Source organism: Loxodonta africana, chromosome 5 (genome assembly GCF_030014295.1).
Source record: "Loxodonta africana isolate mLoxAfr1 chromosome 5, mLoxAfr1.hap2, whole genome shotgun sequence".
In the NCBI taxonomy this organism is placed as follows: domain Eukaryota; kingdom Metazoa; phylum Chordata; class Mammalia; order Proboscidea; family Elephantidae; genus Loxodonta; species Loxodonta africana.
In genome coordinates, this window is record NC_087346.1 from 107,204,113 (window position 1) to 107,223,692 (window position 19,580).

General features: G+C 38.4%; 1 protein-coding gene across 6 annotated transcripts in view; it reads right to left on the reverse strand.

The window, feature by feature from the left end:
- CWH43 (cell wall biogenesis 43 C-terminal homolog) overlaps positions 1–19,580 on the reverse strand; it is a 79,877-nt gene that overhangs the window by 24,325 nt on the left and 35,972 nt on the right. For all 6 annotated transcript variants that reach the window (XM_064285829.1, XM_064285830.1, XM_064285831.1 and 3 more), the window contains 3 exons: positions 18,050–18,129; positions 13,941–14,046; positions 12,359–12,494 (listed from right to left, as the gene is read on the reverse strand). In XM_064285829.1, the coding sequence (XP_064141899.1) occupies positions 12,359–12,494; positions 13,941–14,046; positions 18,050–18,129 (322 nt within the window). The remainder of the gene's footprint in view (positions 1–12,358; positions 12,495–13,940; positions 14,047–18,049; positions 18,130–19,580) is intronic.

Consider the following 19,580-nt stretch of genomic DNA (forward strand, 5'->3'; position numbering starts at 1 on the left):
GTGAAGAATGGGAATTCCAGAACACTTAATTGTGCTCATGAGGAACTTTTACATAGATCAAGGGGCGGTTGTTCGGACAGAACAAGGGGATACTGATTGGTTTAAGGTCAGGAAAGATGTGCGTCAGGGTTGTATTCTTTCACCCTACTTACTCAAGCTGTATGCTGAGCAAATAATCCAAGAAGCTGGACTATATGAAGAAGAACGGGGCTTCAGGATTGGAGGAAGGCTCATTAACAACCTGCGTTATGCAGATGACACAACCTTGCTGGCTGAAAGTGAAGAGGACTTGAACCACTTACTAATGAACATGAAAGACCACAGCCTTCAGTACAGACTGCACCTCAACACAAATAAAACAAAAATCCTTACAGCTGGCCCAACAAGGAACATCATGATAAACAGAGAAAACATTGAAGTTGTCAAGGATTTCATTTTACTTGGATCCACAATCAACACCCGTGGAAGGAGCAGTTAAGAAATCAAACACCACATTGCATTGGATAAATCTGCTGCAAAGGACCTCTTTAAAGTGTTAAAAAGCAAAGATGTCACCTTGAAGACGAAGGTCGCCTGACCCAAGCCATGGTATTTTCAATCGCATCATATGCATGTGAAAACTGGACAATGAATAAGGGAGATGGAAGAAGAACTGATACCTTTGAATTGTGGTGTTAGCGAAGAATATTGAACATACCATAGACTGCCAAAAGAATGAACAAATCTGTCTTGGAAGAAGTGCAACCAGAATGCTCCTTAGAAGCAAGGATGGCGAGACTGTGTCTTCCATACTTTGGACACGTTGTCAGGAGGGATCAGTCCCTGGAGAAGGACATCATGCTTGGTCAAGTCCAGGGTCAGCAGAAAAGAGGAAGATCCTCAGCGAGATGGAGTGACACACTGGCTGCAACAATGGGCTCAAGCATAACAATAACTGTAAGGATGGCACAGGTCTGGGCAGTGTTTCATTCTGTCGTGCATAGGGTCACTATGAGTCAGAACCGACCCAATGGCACCTAAGAACAACAACAACGTCTAGTTAGTGAATACTCCTCTTCCTCCCTGCCCCCAACCCTCATAACCATGCAAGAATGTTTTCTTCTGTGTTTAAACCTTTTCTTGAGTTCTTGTAATAGTGGTCTCATATAATATCTGCCCTTTTGCAAATAATTTCTCTCAGCATAATGCCTTCCAGATTCATCCATGTTACGAGATTGTTCTTTATCATTGTGTAGTATTCCATTATGTGAATATACCATAATTTGTTATTCATCCATCCATTGATGGACACCTTGATTGTTTCCATCTTTTTTCTATTGTGAACAGTGTTGCAATGAATATGGGTGTACATATATCTATTCGTGTGACTGCTCTTATTTCTCTAGGATATATTCCAAAGAGTGGAATTGCTAGATCGTATGGTACTTCTATTTCTAGCTTTTTAAGGAAGCCCCAAATCGAATTCCAAAGTGGCTGTACCATTTTACATTTCACCAGCAGTGTATAAGTGTTCCAGTCTCTTCACAACCTCTCCAACATTTATTATTTTGTGTTTTTTGGATTTTGGATTTTGTTGGGGTGAGATGGTATCTCCTTGTAGTTTCGATTTACATTTCTCTAATAGCTACTGATCATGAGCATTTCCTCATGTATCTGGTAATGCCTGAATGTCTTCTTTGGCGAAGTGCCTATTACCCTTTGACCATTTTTTAATTGGGTTATTTGGCTTTTTGTTATTGAGGTTTTGCAGTATCTTGTAGAGTTTACAGATTAGATGCTGACCGGACTCGTCATAGCCAAAACTTTTTTCCCAGTCTATAAACTGGCTTTTTACTCTTTTGGTGAAGTCTTTTGATGAGCATAAGTATTTGATTTTTAGGAGTTCCCAGTTACCTAGTGTCTCTTCTCTTGTGCATTGTTAGTTATGGGCTGTATTTTGTTTATGCCACGTATTAGAGCTCCTAGCATTGTCCCTTATTTTTCTGTCATGATTTTTACTGTTTTAGATTTTATATGTAAGTCTTTGATCCATTTTGAGTTAGTTTTTGTTCATGGTGTGAGGTATGGTTCTTGTTTCATTTTTTTGCAGATGGATATCCAGTTATGCCAGCATAGTTTGTTAAAGAGACAGTCTTTTCCCCAAATAAAGGACTTTGGGTCTTTGTCAAGTATCAGCTGCTCCTATGTGGATAAATTTATGTCTGGATTCTCAATTCTGTTCCACTGGTCTACGTATCTGTTGTTGTGCCAGTACCATGCTGTTTTGACTACCATGGCAGTGTAATAGGTTCTAAAATCAGGTAGTGTGAGGCCTCCCACTTTGTTCTTCTTCAGTATTGCTTTACTTATCCAGGGCCTCTTCCCTTTCCCTATGAAGTTGGTGATTTGTTTCTTCATCTCATTAAAAAATGGCATTGGAATTTGGATCGGGATTGCACTGTATCTGTAGATTGCTTTGGGTAGAACAGACATTTTCACAATGTCAAGTCTTCCAATCCATAAGCAAGGTATGTTTTTCCACTTAGGTAGGTCTCTTTTGGTTTCTTGCAGTAGCATCTTGTGGTTTTCTTTGTATAGGTCTTTCATATCTCTAGATTTATTCCTAAGTATTTTATCTTCTTGGGGGCTACTGTAAAGGGTATTGATTTGGTGATTTCCTCTTTGAAGTTCTCTTTGTTGATGTAGAGGAATCCAACTGATTTTCGTATGTTTATTTTGTATCCTGATACTCTGCTGAACTTTTCTATTAGTTCCAGTAGTTTTCTTGTGGATTCTTTGGGGATTTCATATTATCTGCAAATACAGATACTTTTACTTCTTCCTTACCAATTTGGATGTTATTTCTTTTTTTAGCCTACTTGCTCTGACTAGCACCTCCAGCACAACATTGAATAAGAGAGGTGATAAAGGGCATCCTTGTCTGGTTCCCGATCTCAAGGGGAATGCTTTCAGACTCTCTCCATTTATGACGACGTTGGCTGTTGGCTTTGTATAAATGCCCTTTATTATGTCAAGGAATTTTCCTTCTATTCCTATTTTGCTGGGTGTTTTTATCATGAATGGGCATTGGACTTTGTCAAATGCCTTTTCTGCATCAGTTGATAAGATCATGTGGCTCTTGTCTTTTATTTACGTGATGGATTACATTGACTGTTTTTCTAATGTTGGACCATCCCCATATACCTGGTGTGAATCCCACTTGGTCACCGTTAATTTTTTTTTTTTGGATATGCTGTTGAATTCTATTGGCTAGAATTTTGTTGAGGATTTTTGCATCTAAGTTCATGAGGGATATTGGTCTCTAACTTTTTTTTTTGTGGTGTCTTTACCTCATTTTGGTATCAGGGTTATGCTGGCTTCATGGAATGAGTTTGGGAGTATGCCATCCTTTTCTATGCTCTGAAATACCTTTAGTAGTAATGGCGTTGACTTTTCTCTGAAAGTTTGGTAGAATTCTCCAGTGAAACCGTCAGAGCCAAGGGCTTTTTTTTTTTTTTTTTTGGTCAGGAGTTTTTTAATTACCTTTTCAATCTCTTCTTTTGTTATAGGTTTATTTAGTTGTTCTACATCTGTTTGTGTTAGTTTAGGTGGGTAGTGTGTTTCTAGAAATTTGTCCATTTCCTCTAGGTTTTCAAATTTGTTACAGTACAATTTTTCATAGTATTCTGTTATGATTCTTTTAATTTCAGTTGAGTCTGTTGTGATATCGCCCATCTCATTTCTTATTCAGGTTATTTGCTTCCTATCTTGTTTTTCTTTTGTCATTTGGCCAATGGTTTATCAATTTTGTTGACCTTTTCAAAGAACCAGCTTTTGGTCTTGTTAACTCTTTTAATTGTTTTTATATTTCCTATTTCATTTAATTCTACTCTAATTTTTATTATTTGCTTTCTTCTGGTGCCCAAGAGCTTCTTTTGCTGCTCTTTCTATTTATTTGAGGTGTAGGGTTAATGTTTTGATTTTGACCCTTTCTTCTTTTTGGATATGTGCATTTATTGCTATAAATTAACCTTTGAGCACTGCTTTGCCGTCTCCCAAAGGCTCTGGTAGGATTTGTCTTCATTTTCATTTGATTCCGTGAATTTCTTTATTCCGTCCTTAATCTCTTCTATAACTCAGTAGTTTTTGAGTAAGGTGTTGTTCAGTTTCCATGTGTTTGACTTTTTTTTTTTCCTTGCTTTTTCTGTTTTTGATTTCTACTTTTATGGCTTTATGGTCAGAAAAGATGCTTTGTAGTATTTCAATGCTTTGGATTCTGTTAAGGTGTGCTTTATGGCCTAATATGTGGTCTATTCTGGACAATGTTCCATGTGCATTGGAAAAGAAAGTACACTTAGCTGCTGTTGGGTGGGGTGTTCTGTATATGTTTATGAGGTCAAGTTGGTTGGCTGTGGCATTTAGATCTTCTGTGTATTTATTGAGCTTCTTTCTGGATATTCTGTCCTTCACTGAAAGTGGTGTGTTGAAGTCTCCTACTATTTTTGTGGAGCTGTCTATCTCTTCAATACTGTTAGAGTTTATGTATTTTGGAGCCCTGTCATTGGGTGCATAAATATTATGGTTATGTCCTCCTGGTGTATTGACCCTTTAATCATTATACGGTACCCTTCCTTATCCTTTGTGGTAGATTTTACTTTAAAATCTATTTTGTCAGAAATTAATATTGCCACTCCTGCTCTTTTTTTCTTGTTGTTTGCTTGTTATATTTTTTTCCATCCTTTGAGTTTTAGTTTGTTTGTGTCTTTAAGTCTAAGGCATGTCTCTTGTAGGCAACATATAGACGGATTGTGTTTTTTTTTTTTTATCCATTCTGCCACTCTTTGTCTCTTTATTGGTGTATTTAGTCCTTTTACATTCAGAGTAATTATGGATAGGTATAAGTTTGATGCTGTCATTTCGATGTCTTTTTTTTATGTTGTTGACACTTTCTTTGCTCCACTTAATTTTCTGTGCTGAGTTGTTTTTCTTTATGTATTTGCTTTTCATCTTTTTCATTATTGTTGATTTTTATTTGCTGAGTCTTTAATGTTTTTCTTGTTTTTTTATTGTGATGTATAGGATTGATAGTTTCCTTTGTGGTTACCTTAATATTTACCTGTATTTTTCTAAGTTTAAACCAATCTTTTATTTCTTTGTATCGCCTGACTTCCTCTCCATATGAAAGATCTATGACTACATTTTTTAGTCCCTCTTTTTTGTTTTAATGTTATCTTTAACATATTCTCTGTTTCCCTATTTTCAGTGTTTTAGCCTTTATTTTTGTGACTTCCCTATCTGGGTTTATATACAGTTGCTCTGTTGTCTGTTCTAGACTTGGGTTGTTATCTGATGTTATTGATTGCCTAGCTGGAGGACTCTCTTTAGGATTTCTTGTAATTTTGGTTTGGCTTTTGCAAATTCCTTAAACTTCTGTTTATCTGGAAATGCCCTAATTTTGCCATCATATTTAAGAGACAGTTTTGCTGGATATAAAATTCTTAGCTGGCAATTTTTTTCCTTCAAGGCTTTATATATGTCATCCCATTGCCTTCTTGTCTGCATGGTTTCTGCTGTGTAGTCCAAGCTTAATCTTATTGACTCTCCTTTGTAAAGACTATTTGTTTATTTTTTTTTTTTTAGCCACTCTTAAAATTCTCTCTTTATCTTTGGTTTTGGCATGTTTGATTATAATATGTCTTGGTGACTTTCTTTTGGGATGTAGCTTATGTGGGGTTCAATAAGCATTTTGGATAGATACCTTCTCATCTTTCATGATATCAGGGAAGTTTTCTGCTAACAAATCTTCAACAATTCTCTCTGTATTTTCTGTCATCCCAATCACTTGTAGGTTATTCCTCTTGATAGAGTTCCACATAATTCTTAGGGTTTCTTCATTTTTTAAAATTCTTTTGTCTCATTTTTCCTCAAATAATTTGATGTGAAGTGCTTTATCTTCAACATCACTAATTCTGACTTCCACTGCCTCAATTCTGTTCCTACAACTTTCTATTGTGTTGTCTAATTCTGAAATTTTATTGTTACCTTTCTGGATTTCTGTTTGCTGTCTCTCTATGGATTCTTGCAGTTGTTAAATTTGTCATTGTGCTCTTCTATACCTTCTTAAGTTCCTCTATTGCTTTTACTGTGTGTTCCTTGGCTTGTTCTGCATTTTGCCTAATCTCTTTCCTGATCTCTTTAAGAGTTCTGTATATTAATCTTTTGTATTCTACCTCTGGTAATTCCAAGAAGTTTTCTTCCTCCAGAAAGTTTCCTGATTCTTTGTTTTGGGAGCTTGCTGAAGCCATTGTGGCCTGCCTCTTTATGTGATTTGATACTGACTCTTGTCTCTGAGCCATCAATAAGTTATTATATTTATTTATTTTATGTTTGCTCACTGTGTCCTAGCTTCTTGTTTTGTCATTTTGATATGTCCAAATAGGCTGCTTTTGTGAGGTAGTTTGATTATTGGTGCCTTTGAAGCTCTAACGTCCTTCACCAGGTGGGTAGAGCTGTTACCAGGTATGTGAGTCCAGGAGTCCATTTACTTTCTTGTATGGATTCAGCTCAAGTGTCCAGATAGTCAGTCACCAAGTTTGTCACATGGGCAGGCGTGATTGGAGTAGGCACAGGTATCTGGCTGCAGTAGGGGGTCACGCGCTGAGCAAGACAGGGGCCTGACGGCTGCCCCTGGGTGTCCGGGAAGAAAGCGTGTCCCTGTTCCCTAGAGTGTGTAGGTGGGTAGGTTATGCAGCAGGACTACGGGCACCCAATGCTGTTAGCTGTAAGGACTGGGAGGCACCACTTATTCTTGAACCCAGTCACAGGTGGCTAGGTGGTGTGGGTTGAGCTACCAGTCCTCAGGTCCCTGTTGTGGGTAGGTGAGGACCCTTCTTAATGGGCAGAGCAATGCCAGATATCACAAACCTACCACTTTACCATATGGCTGATACAGGGAAATTAGGCTTCAGGTATATACCCTGTTGTACTGTGCTAGTGAGGGCCTACCTTGTTGAAAAGGGCCTACACAGGTCTATGCAGGGGTGAAAGACATTCAAAGTTCATGGACCCCTTATGCCTGTGCCTAGGCTGTGCCCGCCCTGAGTTCCCTGGCTCAGGGGAGCTGGCAGATTATTTTTTCCTGTTTGTTAATGTGTTTCCTCTCCAAGACTGGGAGAAAGGCTTAAGGCACATGACAGGTCCTACTTCCAGCCTAGGGGAAGTGGGAAGCAGAAACAGGAAATCACTGAAGCTGACCTGGGATCTGGTGCAGTGCAGGCAGGTAAATGGGAGAAAGGTTCTTCCCAAATGGGGTGTTTTTTGATCGGTGTGGTAGGTTACATGCATGTACTTATGTTTTGCTGACTGACTGCTGCTTTTCACTGGTTTTGGAGGCTTGAGTAGACTCTCTGCCGCTCTGTCTCTCCCAATGTGGAAAACATATCCCAAACGTCACTACTTGCCCGCACATGCTGGCAGATCTGGCCTGTAAGGTGCCGGTTCCTGCTGGGTCAAGTCTGTCAAGTTCTTGCTGCTTCTGAACCATCTATCCTTCCCCCTGCCACTCAGTCCAGTTCCTCAAATTTGCCTTTGATGTTCAGGGCTCCTACATTGTCACATATAATTGATTCACTTTTTGGAGGGGTCTTTGTTGTAAGAGGGACCACTGGAAGCATCTGACTACTCTGCCACCTTGGCCCTTCCCCTCTGTTTTATCTGGTTTTGGTTTTTTAAGGAGCTCTGATGCTGCAGTGGTTTAGCACTCGGCTGCTAACTGAAAGGTTGGTGGTTTAAACGCAACCAGCAGCAACGTGGGGGAGAAAAGGCCTGGCAATCTGCTCCTGTAAAGATTACAGCCTAGGAAACCCTATAGGGCAACAGTGCTAGTCTGTCATACAGGGTCACTATCAGTGGGAATTGACTCAACAGCAAACAACAAGGAGACACTAAATGAGCAACATCAAAAACACAGAAAATTCATTTTATCTACGCTGTTACTCTGACAACATATTTGCATAAAGAAACATTAATCAAAACATGTGAGAACGTACAATCTTGCCAGCAAATATACAAAGTAACAATTTACAAAATTTCAATTAGAAATCTAAAAACAAGAAATAAAAATTTGTTGGACAAAAAGATGGTAAAACAAACATGAAAAACTGTCCAAGCCCATCATAAATCAAAGAATTATCTATGAAGGATGAATAGAGCTCAGGCCTCAGCACTTCGCTTCTCTAGTTTCATGCATGAACCCCTGTGCCCTCATGGAGTCCTTCATACAGAACCACCTCTGCAGTCAGATACCTGAATTTATGTCTCCACCCTGTTCCAAGTGAACCCTCCAGGCTATGCACAATTGCCTACTTAACATCACTTAGCTGTCCAGGGCATCTCAAACTCAACAAAAACCTGCTGCTTTCTTGGTTGTTCCTGTCCCATTAAACCACATCATCTCCAGCAATTCCACTCCTACGTATATACTTAAGAGAACTGAAAACATATGTTCACACAAAAACTTGTATGTGAATGTTCATAGCAGCATTGCTCATAATAGCCCAAAAGTGGAACCAACCAAATATCCATCAACTGATACAATGGAATGAAGCTACAACATGGATGAATTTTCAAAACATTATGCTTAGTGAAAGAAGCCAGACACCAAAGACCTCATATTGTATGATCCCATGCATGAAGACGTCAATCAATAAACAGAAAATTAGTGGTTGCCAGGCGATGAAGGGTAAGGGGAATGGGAGTGACAATAGGTACAGGGTTTCTTTTTGGGGGGACAGAAATGTTCTAAAATTAGAGAGTGGTGATGGTTTCACAACAGTTAATATACTAAAACTACTGAATTACACCCTTTAAGATGGTGAATTTTATGTTATATGAAATATATCACAATAAAAAAAAACTTATTCATCTCTAATAAAATAATAAAGAGCTCAAATCAAAATGGAAGTTAGGATGTAGGCTACAAGCGCATACTACCAAACATTCTAGGCTTTAACATTTCATTACAGACACAAAATGCAGAGTTAAAAAAAAAACAACATAATTTCTTTCTCGCTGCCAACAATAATCCACTAGAGTCAACTTTCAGCTATGAGAGCAGCTTTCCTTTCACTCTTCAATTTTTCATAATTAACAATATTACTAATTCTGAGGACCGATACAAATTACCTAAGTTATGACATACTTCCCACAAAGAATCTTTGAGAACAATAGTAACCTTTTTTTCCTTTGACATTTCCCTAGATAGATTTGATTATTTCTTGAATTAGCACAATGTTATAAACAATTAGCACCCCAGTGTTCCTAGACATAACTCTTGCCCTTTGTATCACCAATCTCAAGCTTGAAAAGGTTCTAGACGTGGTTATTGTCACTCTGAGAATAAAGAGAGTTTAGGGCCAGCTCCTATCATTTGCTCAATGTCATTGTGAAAGAAAAACTCACACAGGAATGCCCTGAATTTCGAGGGAAATGTTACAAACCCATATTAGAAATTACTTGCAGTGAAGAAGCTCAAATATTATGAGTGGGGTGTTAATTTGAACACTTTGAATATATTTTAAGTTGAGAAGTAAACAAAGAAAAAAACTTTGTCCAGAACTCAATCATTCACATCTACGGATGAAAAAAAATCATGGTTTTTACCCCCAGAGTTCCATTCTCCATACTTTTTCCTTTCTACAGAGTTTCGCCAATGTTGCCTTCACACCCAAGGTCTCCAGTACCATCATCAGCAATCAGGTCCCCAGGCCCTCTCTCCTAAGCTCCAGATACGGACATCAGCTACTTACAGTGATGTCCCAAGACCACTTCAAAATCAACATCTTCAAAATCACCAGCTTCTCCCCAAAATCTTCTACTCTCCCAATCTCATGGAAGGGCACCACCATTGCCCAACCTGTCAAAGTGAAGAATTGGACAATCACCCCTGACTCCTCCATCAGCTGCCTCCCACATGCCCCTCAAATCTCTCCCCGCCTCTCTATGCTCATGCCTTGCCTCAGGCCCTCTTCATTTCTTGCTTGGAATATTGAAAATCTCAGCATTTGATCTGCAATCTTAGCCCCTTCCACCCCTCCTCCACACTGCCTTGAGCATGACCTTCCTAAAGTACAAATCAAAATCCTTCAGGGGTTTTAATGTATAAAAGGGCTAAACTCCTTAGAGTAACATAAAAAGCCTAGGTGGTTCTAGAACCTACTATCTTCCAATCTGACATATTTACACTTTCCAACACCTATCTAGGAGTCCCTGGATGGTACAAATGGTTAAATTAAGCAAAGGTTGCTAACTGAATGACTGGAGGTTCGAGTCCACCCAGAGTCACCTCAGAAGAAAGTCTTGATGACCTACTTCTGAAAACCCTGTGGAGGATAGTTCTACTCTCACACACATGGGATGGCCATGAGCCAGAACTGATTCATCAGCAACTGTTTTTTTTGTTTTGTTTTTTTAACCTATCTAGTTGCACAGTGGTTAAGTATTCGGCTGCTAACCAAAAGGTCAGCAGTTCAAATCCATCAGCCGCTCCTTGGAAACTCCATAGGGCAGTTCTAGTGTGTCTTATAGAGTTGATATGAGGCGGAATCAACTCAACAGCAACGGGTTTGGTTTGGTTGGGTTAGAATCCATTCACACTAAACTACTTGTGGTTCTACGAATGCAATATGCTAGTCTCATCTCTGAAAAGCTCTTCCTCGTCTCGTCTGCCTGGAAAACTTATCTTTTAAGACTCAGCCTAAGCTTTTCCTCATCGTGAAGTTATCCTTGAGCCCCACTCAGCTTGAAGCAACCCCTTCTCTGTGCCCTCACACAGCCGTATACAGCCTCTATTATATCTCTCATAATTGGGTGCATGAGTAATTGTTTACACTGATAAACAATGAACCCCTTAAGGGTGGGAATGGTGTTGTACTCAGTCCTGTATGCTCAACAAATACAAAAGTGCCTAGAACACAACAGTGTTCACGTAAAAAAAATGCATTATTGCTACAACTTCCTCCTTTAACAAACCTATACTCAAAGATTAAAAAAAAAGAATTAATTGGAAAATTTTCTCATCTTCCTGGCAAGCCTCATACAGAAACACAGTCAAAAGAAAAGTTCCGAGAGAAAACAACAGCAAGGAGTGATTCACGTGTTAGACAATCATGGCTTGGACCCTACAGCTGCCTGCAGCCATGAGAAAGCATAGATATTTTGAGCCGGCACTAAACCTTTTCTGAAGGCTTGTTCTTAAACTTTATTTGGCTTTGTTCTTAAACTTATTTCATTTAAAATTAAACCTTTAATTTGACAAGGTGATTTTCCTAAAGGCACATTTGAAAAGGAATTTCCGAGATTTTTTTGGACTATTATATACAGTGTTTTTAATAAGGAAAACCTACATCAAATCCACACAGTCCCATTCCATTCCCAAGGTATTGGCTGAACAGCAAAGTGCAATTCCAATTTCATTAAAAGGATTCCACTTTAAACTCCAAACCTTAAGAACCTCTTTGAGGATGCTCGCAAGAGACTCCTTCAATCGCACCATGACTACAATGATCTTTAGCAAAAGCTTATCACGTGTTACACAAAATTTTGCTGCAGATACATTTATACTCTCTCTTTTGAAAAATATTTTCCTTTAATATACAAGGCTTTGTCATTTGTAAAAATCTATCGTCCTTCATTCAGGGGTTCTTAACCACACATACCTATGGAGTCTTTAAAAATATCCTTGGGTAGAAGGTGGGAATGGTGTTGTACTCAGCCTTGTATGCCCAACAAATACAAAACTGCCTTGAATAGAACAGTGCCCAATTTAAAAAAAAAAAAAAACATGTTCTTGCTATCAATTCCCTCCTTTAACAAACCTTTACTAAGAAGATGAAAAAAGAAAAGTGAATTAATTGGAAAATTTTCTCATCTTCCTGGCAAACTTCCTGCAGAAACATAGTCAAAAGAAAAGTTTTGACTTCTACCTCTTTCTGGAGTCTCTGACTTAGTAGATCTGGCAAGTGGTTCCAGCATCCGTAGTTTTTCAGAACTCCCCAGTGACTGTATAACTACTACTGCTGAGATCACTGCTTTGGCCCCTAAACTCACTGATTCTCTTGGGATACAGAGGAGATGCCAAATGAGCCACACCAGTTCTGCTAAGAATTCCGTTTAGGACCACCAATGGAGAGGGAGGCTGGGCTATAATCCCTATGTGAAGTCTTCATCAATATCTGTTCTTAAGCACCTCCCAATCTCCCAAAAAGCATCACTGGGGCATATTCATGGAACAAGGTCACGACAATCTCAATTTCCCACTCCAAGACTGTGCTACCTAGTCTTTCAGGGCTATGTTCAGGATTAATTCTCAAGGTATACTCACCCCCAAGTGTGATCCCTTGTGCTTGGACCAAAGTCAGTATAGAAACCCAACTTCTCCCCTAGCCACATGGCTAAATCATTGTTCCCTATATAGGGCTTAGATGCATCGCTCTCCAAAATTGTTATGAAATCTGCACCTGTTCAGGGAAAAAACGCATGTCGTGATTCAACATACAATGCAAAAAACAATTAGTAAAACTTTATTCCTGACACTTAACCCTTCTGCTTTTACTCATAAACTGAAAACAAAGTAATACCTAAGAAGTCACCAAAGTGGAGAGGTTCAAATATGATCTATAAAGGAATTTTACCATGTTTAGAGTTTTTTTTTTAGAGTACAATTAAAACATGGAATACCTAGAGGAAGGACAGGGAAGGATAAAAGCATAAATGTTCTGCAGTTTATATCTTTCTTAAATACCTAAAACTCCAAATGATTTTAATGCCTTTCCAAATACCCAATTTATGTTCAGAAACAATACAGTAGTGCATATGGCATCTTATTCTAGGGCAATCACCGCCATGGTGCTGGCATGTTGTCGTTGTTAGTTGCCATAGAGTCAGTTCCAACTCATGGCAACCTCATGTGTGCTCCTTAGAGTTTCCAAGGCTGTGACCTTTCAGAAGCAGATCGCCAGGCCTGTCTTCCGAGGTGCCTCTTGAACGGGTCCAACCACCAACCTTGCATCTAGTAGTTGAGGGCTTAAATGTTTGTGCCACCCAGCTGCCTGGGATTGGCATAGAAGTGTATTAGCTTTTCAGACCCTGGCCAGATATGCCTCTGAGGTGTATAATCAGGACTAAATAAGGAGTAAGGGCCAAAGAAATTTTGTATTGACATAATAATCGTACAGAAACCCTGGTGGCATAGTGGTTAAGTGCTACGGCTGCTAACAAAAAAGGTGGCAGTTTGAATCCACTAGGCACTCCTTGGAAACGCTATGGGGCAGTTCTACTCTGTCCTTTAGGGTCGCTATGCATCAGAATTGAGTGGAAAGCAACGGGTTTAATAATCATATAGAGTAAGACGTTTCTCAAGAAACATGCTTATCAGTAGGAAAAACCAAAACACTTTAGCACTTTATTTTGCTCCACACTCCATGTAGCTGACCTAAGAACCAAACTCCCACATATTTTAAATGATGCTTCGTACAAAGATGAGTTACCCAGGGCACAGAATCAAACAAAACTGGCCCTCAAACTCTTGGAGAAAAACTGCTTCATAAATGAGCATCACTCTGACCCATTCTGCCCTTTAATCCAATAGTTTTCTGGGTCCTTAACAGAAGTTCCTCAAGTGACAGGAACCACCAGCAGGAGTATCACTAATAACAACGGCATGAGAAGAGCCCCCCACAGATACCCAGTATGAGGCTGTGTTCAGAATCAACTGAATTACCGTCAAACACAAACAGATGTGGTTACAGAAGCTTAACCCTCCTGAAGCTGCCGTGAAAGCAAAGCTTTTTGAAGAGGAGATTAGTTTATGACCCAACAAACCCTCCTCCTATAGCTTATGGACTTAAAATAAAAGTAACAATGGTAGTTTCTCAAAAACTGGAACTCATTCCAGTAACACTTACCAGTGTGATTGAGCAGTTGAGCTGATCTTTCTAGATTAGACCATCCTTCATTGTCGTATCCAAACCTGAAAGGCCAGATGGCTACAGAGACCTCTTTGGCTGGGGACTGAAGAATGTTTCAATGGTAATTTATGATGATTGTAAAAAATGGCAGTTTTGGTGGCCCAGTTTTCTCCACCTCTCTCTACCAAAATCCCTATGTCCCAAGTTTCAGCAAAGGAATACCCCCAAACATTTTTTTGTTGTTTAGAGCCATTCAGTCGGTTCCTACTCAAAGCGACCCTACGTACAACAGAACGAAATGCTGCCCGGTCCTGCACTGTCCTCACCATTGTTGCTATGTTGAGCCCTTTGTTGCAGCCACTGTGTCAAACCATCTTGTCGAGGGTCTTCCTCTTTTTCATTGACCCTCTACTTCACCAAGCATGATGTCTTTCTCCAGGGACTGACCCCTCCTGATAACATGTCCAAAGAACATGTAACAAAGTCTCGCCACCCTTTCTTCTAAGAAGCATCCGGGCTATACTTCTTCCAAGACAAATTGGTTCATTCTTCTTGCAGTCCACGATATATTCTTCGTCAACACCATAATTCAAAGGCATTAATTCTGTGGCCTCCCTTATTCATTGTCCAGTTTTCAGATACGTACTAGGCAATTGAAGACATCATGGCTTGGGTTAAGTGTACCCTAGTCCTCAAGGAGACGACTTTGTTTTTTAACACTTTAAAGACGTCTTTTGCAGTGTATCTGCCCAATGCAATATGTCGTTTGATTTCTTGACTGCTGCTTTCATGGGCATTAATTGTGAATCCAAGCAAAATAAAATCCTTGACAACTTCAATCGTTTCTCCATTTATCATGGTGTTGCTTACTGGTTCAGTTGTGAGGATTTTTGTTTTCTTTATATTGAGGCGTAATCCATACTGAAGGCTTCGCTCTTCATCAGTTAAGTACTTCAAGTCCTCTTCACTTTCAGCAAGCAAGATTGTGTCACCTGCATATCAAAGTTTGTTAATGAGTCTTCCTCCAATCCTGATGCCCCATTATTCTTCATATAGTCAAATTGATAGATGAGTGATGGCTCCAAATATAAGCACACATTTGATTCATTAAAAAAAGGAAATACTTGCTATATGGAATTCTCATATTAAATCTTCCTTCAACTTCTATGTTAAGCTTGGAAGTTAGGAGGAATATTTGGAAAGTGAATATTTATAATAAACATTGCTTATAATAACAGCAAAAAATCAGAAATGATCTGTCCATCAGTAAGAAAATAAATAAATAGTGTCACGTATATATGTATATATATCTTGTAATACTACTCAGCAATGGAAATAAATGAATTAGGGCTACATGTACCCACATGGATGAATCTCTATGCATAGGTGATTTTAAATAAAAATAAGTCAGTTGCAAAATATGTATGTACAATGTCATTTATTTAAAGTTTAAAGGAAAAACCAGTACTGTCTAAGGACGTATTACGTGTTACTAGCAATATAAAAGAAAGCATGAAAATGATAAATGCCATATTCAAACAGTGGTTACTTTTGCAAGGGAAAAGAATGCGGTCACAGAGGGATACACAGAGACCTGTAACGTATTTGCAAAGTGGTCTACTGATTCTCATGTAGTGTTATACCCTCTACTGTACTGGCAAGCTACTACCCATCTGTCCGTTTGTCATATTACGGTGGCTTGAGTGTTGCAGTGATGCTGAAAGCTACACCTTCTTATTTCAAATACCAGCAGGGTCACCCATGGTAGGCAGGTCTCAGCTAAGCTTTCAGACTAAGATAGACTAGGAAGAATGGCCTGGTGATCTACTTTCAAAAATTAGCCAATGAGAACATTATGGATCACAGCAGAGATCAATCGCCGGAGGAGGACATCATGTGTGGTGAAGTGCAGGCCAGCGACAGTGGGAGAGGCCCTTGGTGAAGTATGCTGGCACATAGCTGCAACGATGGACTCAAACATGCTAGCGATGGTAAAGATGAAGCAGGATCAGGCAACATTTTGTTCTGTTGTAAATAAGGTCACCATGAGTTAGATTTGACTCAACGGCAGCTATCCATCTATCTATTTCTATCTGTACTGGCAAGGCAAGGTTGAAGAACACAGCCTCTTTTGAGATCTCTTCTTTGGAATCCATGAGTTCAGTCAGAATGCACTGCCCAACTCTAACCATCAATCTCAAACAAATACCTACTGATCTATAACAGACATTTTGCGAGTACATGGTTGAATAAGAAGAAATCCATCACTGCAGTTGAAGAAACAACTCAAACTGGACCATACAAGTTCAGGTTAGGGAAAGGATAAGTAGCAATATCTTTGCATCAGAGGTCCACTTTATATAACAGCTCAATGTGCTTGTTTTACCAGCAGTGGGCTGGACATTTCATTTTTATCGAGAAGAACTATTCTGTTTTGTAAATACATCATAAAAAGAGAATGAAACCATCAACAGATACTTGAAAAGGCATGATTATCTTCATCAAACTATCCTTTTTGTGACATAACCATACTTCTGTGATTCTTGATTTCATCACCCAAAACCTATTATTCCCTCATTTTTCCCATCTCAGTAAATGCCACATCCTCCATCCAGTTGCTCAAGCCAAAAACCTAGAAATCATCCCTGATTCTTTCCTTCTCCTCATCTGCCAACGTCTAATCCATCGGTAAGTCCTATCAGCTCTGCTTTCAAAATATATTCTAAGTCTATCTACTTCTCTCCAACTCCACTGCCACCACCCCAGTCCACATCATCTTTCCCCTGGACAACTTAAAGCCCCATAACATATCTCTCTGCTTCCACTCTTGTGTGCCCCTATAATCCACTCTTCACAGAGCAATCTAAGTGATGTCTTCACTCTCCTGCTTAAGATACTCCAATGGCTTCCATTGCAAGTAAAATAAAATCAGAGCTCCTTACTGTGGTCTACAAGGACCTATGTGATGTGGCCCTCACCAGCCTCTTCAACTTCACCTTCTACCACTCTTCTCCTTGCTCACCAAGCTTCCGCAACTCTGGCTAGCCTGATGTTCCTCAGACATGCCATGATTGCTCTCCCTTCAGTTTTTTACACATATTCCCTCTACTTGATTCCTTTATCACCAGCTCTCCGCACAGATATGTTTTTCTCAACTTTTAGGTCTCAAATCAAATGTCACCTCCACAGAACAGCCTTCTTTAACCACCTAGACACAGTTACTCTCTACTGAATAATCCAATTTCCTTCATAGCAGCCCCATCAAAAGTGGTGGACTTTATTTATTTGTTCTTTTGAATCCTGTCATTATCCTCTACTAGAATGTAAACTCTATGAGGGCAGGTGTCTTGTCCAACTTGTTTACCTCTGTATCCCTGGCACCATGCACATAAGAGACATTCAATAAACATTTATCAAATAAATAAACAAATGAATGCATAAAGAATGAATGAAAGAGCATGTGTTAAATCTAATCCAATGGCTCCTTTGGAAAAGGAGTCCTGGCTGACATTAGGTATCCTCTCTGACTGACTTTATGTTATAATGATAACAGCTAACAATTAAGGGGCAAAAGAAAGAGACCATTTAATAAATTATTTAACTTTTAACAAAAAGTTACTGAGAACTGCATATATGCCAAACACTCTGTGAGGTGCTGGAATATAAAGACAAACAAGAGAAGTATGATCTCTGTCCTCATTGTAACTTTTTACTTAATATGAAAAATTTGCCAGGTAGTAGAGATTTCTAAAATTCAAAGTTAACTTTCAAATTCTATTTTAGCCAAAATTGTAACTCCAACTCATCATAAAATACTTTGAAGTTTTTATCAGAGCAAATAGAAAGCACAACACTGCAACTACTTGCTCCAGCCCAGCTTTCTAGAAGAGAAAGGGACAATAAAATATTTAAAAACTGTATACAGTAATAGGGAAAAGGAGGAGACAAGAAAACTTTCAAGCCCATCAATATACAAGCAACCTGTACTCTGCAATATCAAGAAATGTCTGTAAGACTTTTCCTGGTCTAGAGCTCAATGTACAACTGCATATATATAAATACATATCATATAAAATTCTATTTCAAAGTTTTAAATTACTACTTACCTCTTTGCTCAATTTCTTCTCATAGGCTTTTTGTCGTAGTCCTAATCCCAATAATCCCACACCAACAAGCAGCCACAAGACTAAACAAAACCAAAAAAATAGCTGCCTTTTAAACAACTTTTAAACTATTTCTTTTAAAAATTAAGTTTACTGATTTAAAAAAATCATTTTTATGATTGTGTCAAATCTGTTAACCGAGGATTTTCTGCAAAGGGGAACTGTCCAGTTCTTGGGTTAATTTTCATGTGTGACATGCATACATGACCCATACTTTAAACCCAGAACTCAAAGGATATTCTCTAAAAGTGTTCCAAGGACCATGAACTTAAAGTAACAAATAAATAAATAAATCATAAAATACCTAAGAAAACATGTCTTAATTAGCAAGAATCAAAGGTGGGAAAACCCTGCAGAATTAAGCCCACAAAGATTTCAGATACTAGAACTTTCAGAATCAGAATACAAAATAAGTATTTAACATGTTTAAAAAAATAAAAGAAGATATTCGCAGTAAGACTAAGGTATATGAAACTATAATAAATGATCAGATATGTTTGTAAAGAAATCAAATAGACTTCTGGGAATAAAAATATAATAATTATGATAACTGAAATTAGAAACTCAATGGACAGCAGATGAGACAAAACATAATATAGAACTAGTAAACTGAAAGGTGTATCTGAGGAAATTACAAAGGGTACAAAACATGAGAGCAATCAAGAGACATGAAGAACAAAATAAGAAGAAGATCCAACATATATCTAATTGGAGTCAAAAAGGAGAGACAAGAAAGAATGGAGCACAGGGAATATTTGAAGAAATAATGGCTGAATATTTTCCAGAATTTATAGAAGACATTATTATTCAGGTTCAGGAAACCCAAGGACTCCTGATCAAGATGAAAAAAAACCCACATCCAAATATATTACAGTGAAACTGCAGAGCACCACAAAAAGAGAAAATCTTAAGAGCTACTAGGACAAAAGACAGATTATCTTCAAAGAAGCAACAATTCCACTGACACCTGAATTTTCAATAGCAAAAATGGAAACCAGAAGGTTGTGCTGAAAGGAAAATAATATAACTACTTGAAGAATAGAAATTGAAGGTATAACTTCCAAACTAGAACAAGGAGTGGGGAGGAGGGGGATAAGGGAGAGGGGAAAAAAAAATAGCAAGAGGAAAAAGGGCACCCTGAAAAAGTGAGAAAAGAAAAGACATAGTAATATATGATAGAAATAAATTGTAATACCTCAAAAATCACAATAAAAATAGATAAACTCAAGTTAAAAGACAAAGATTGTCAGGATTAAAAACAAAATCTGCTAGATCCTGGTTTCAACGGCAATAGGGACACAAAAAAAGAACCTCATTTCCACTAAATTTAAATATGATGTTTCCAAATTATGATGAAGCATACATGAAAATTTTTAAATATTGCTTTGTGATATTTCTTTTAGAAATACACTAAAAATTTATTTAGTTTAATTGTTCCCTATCTCATTACAATATAATAGTTTATCTCCTTTAG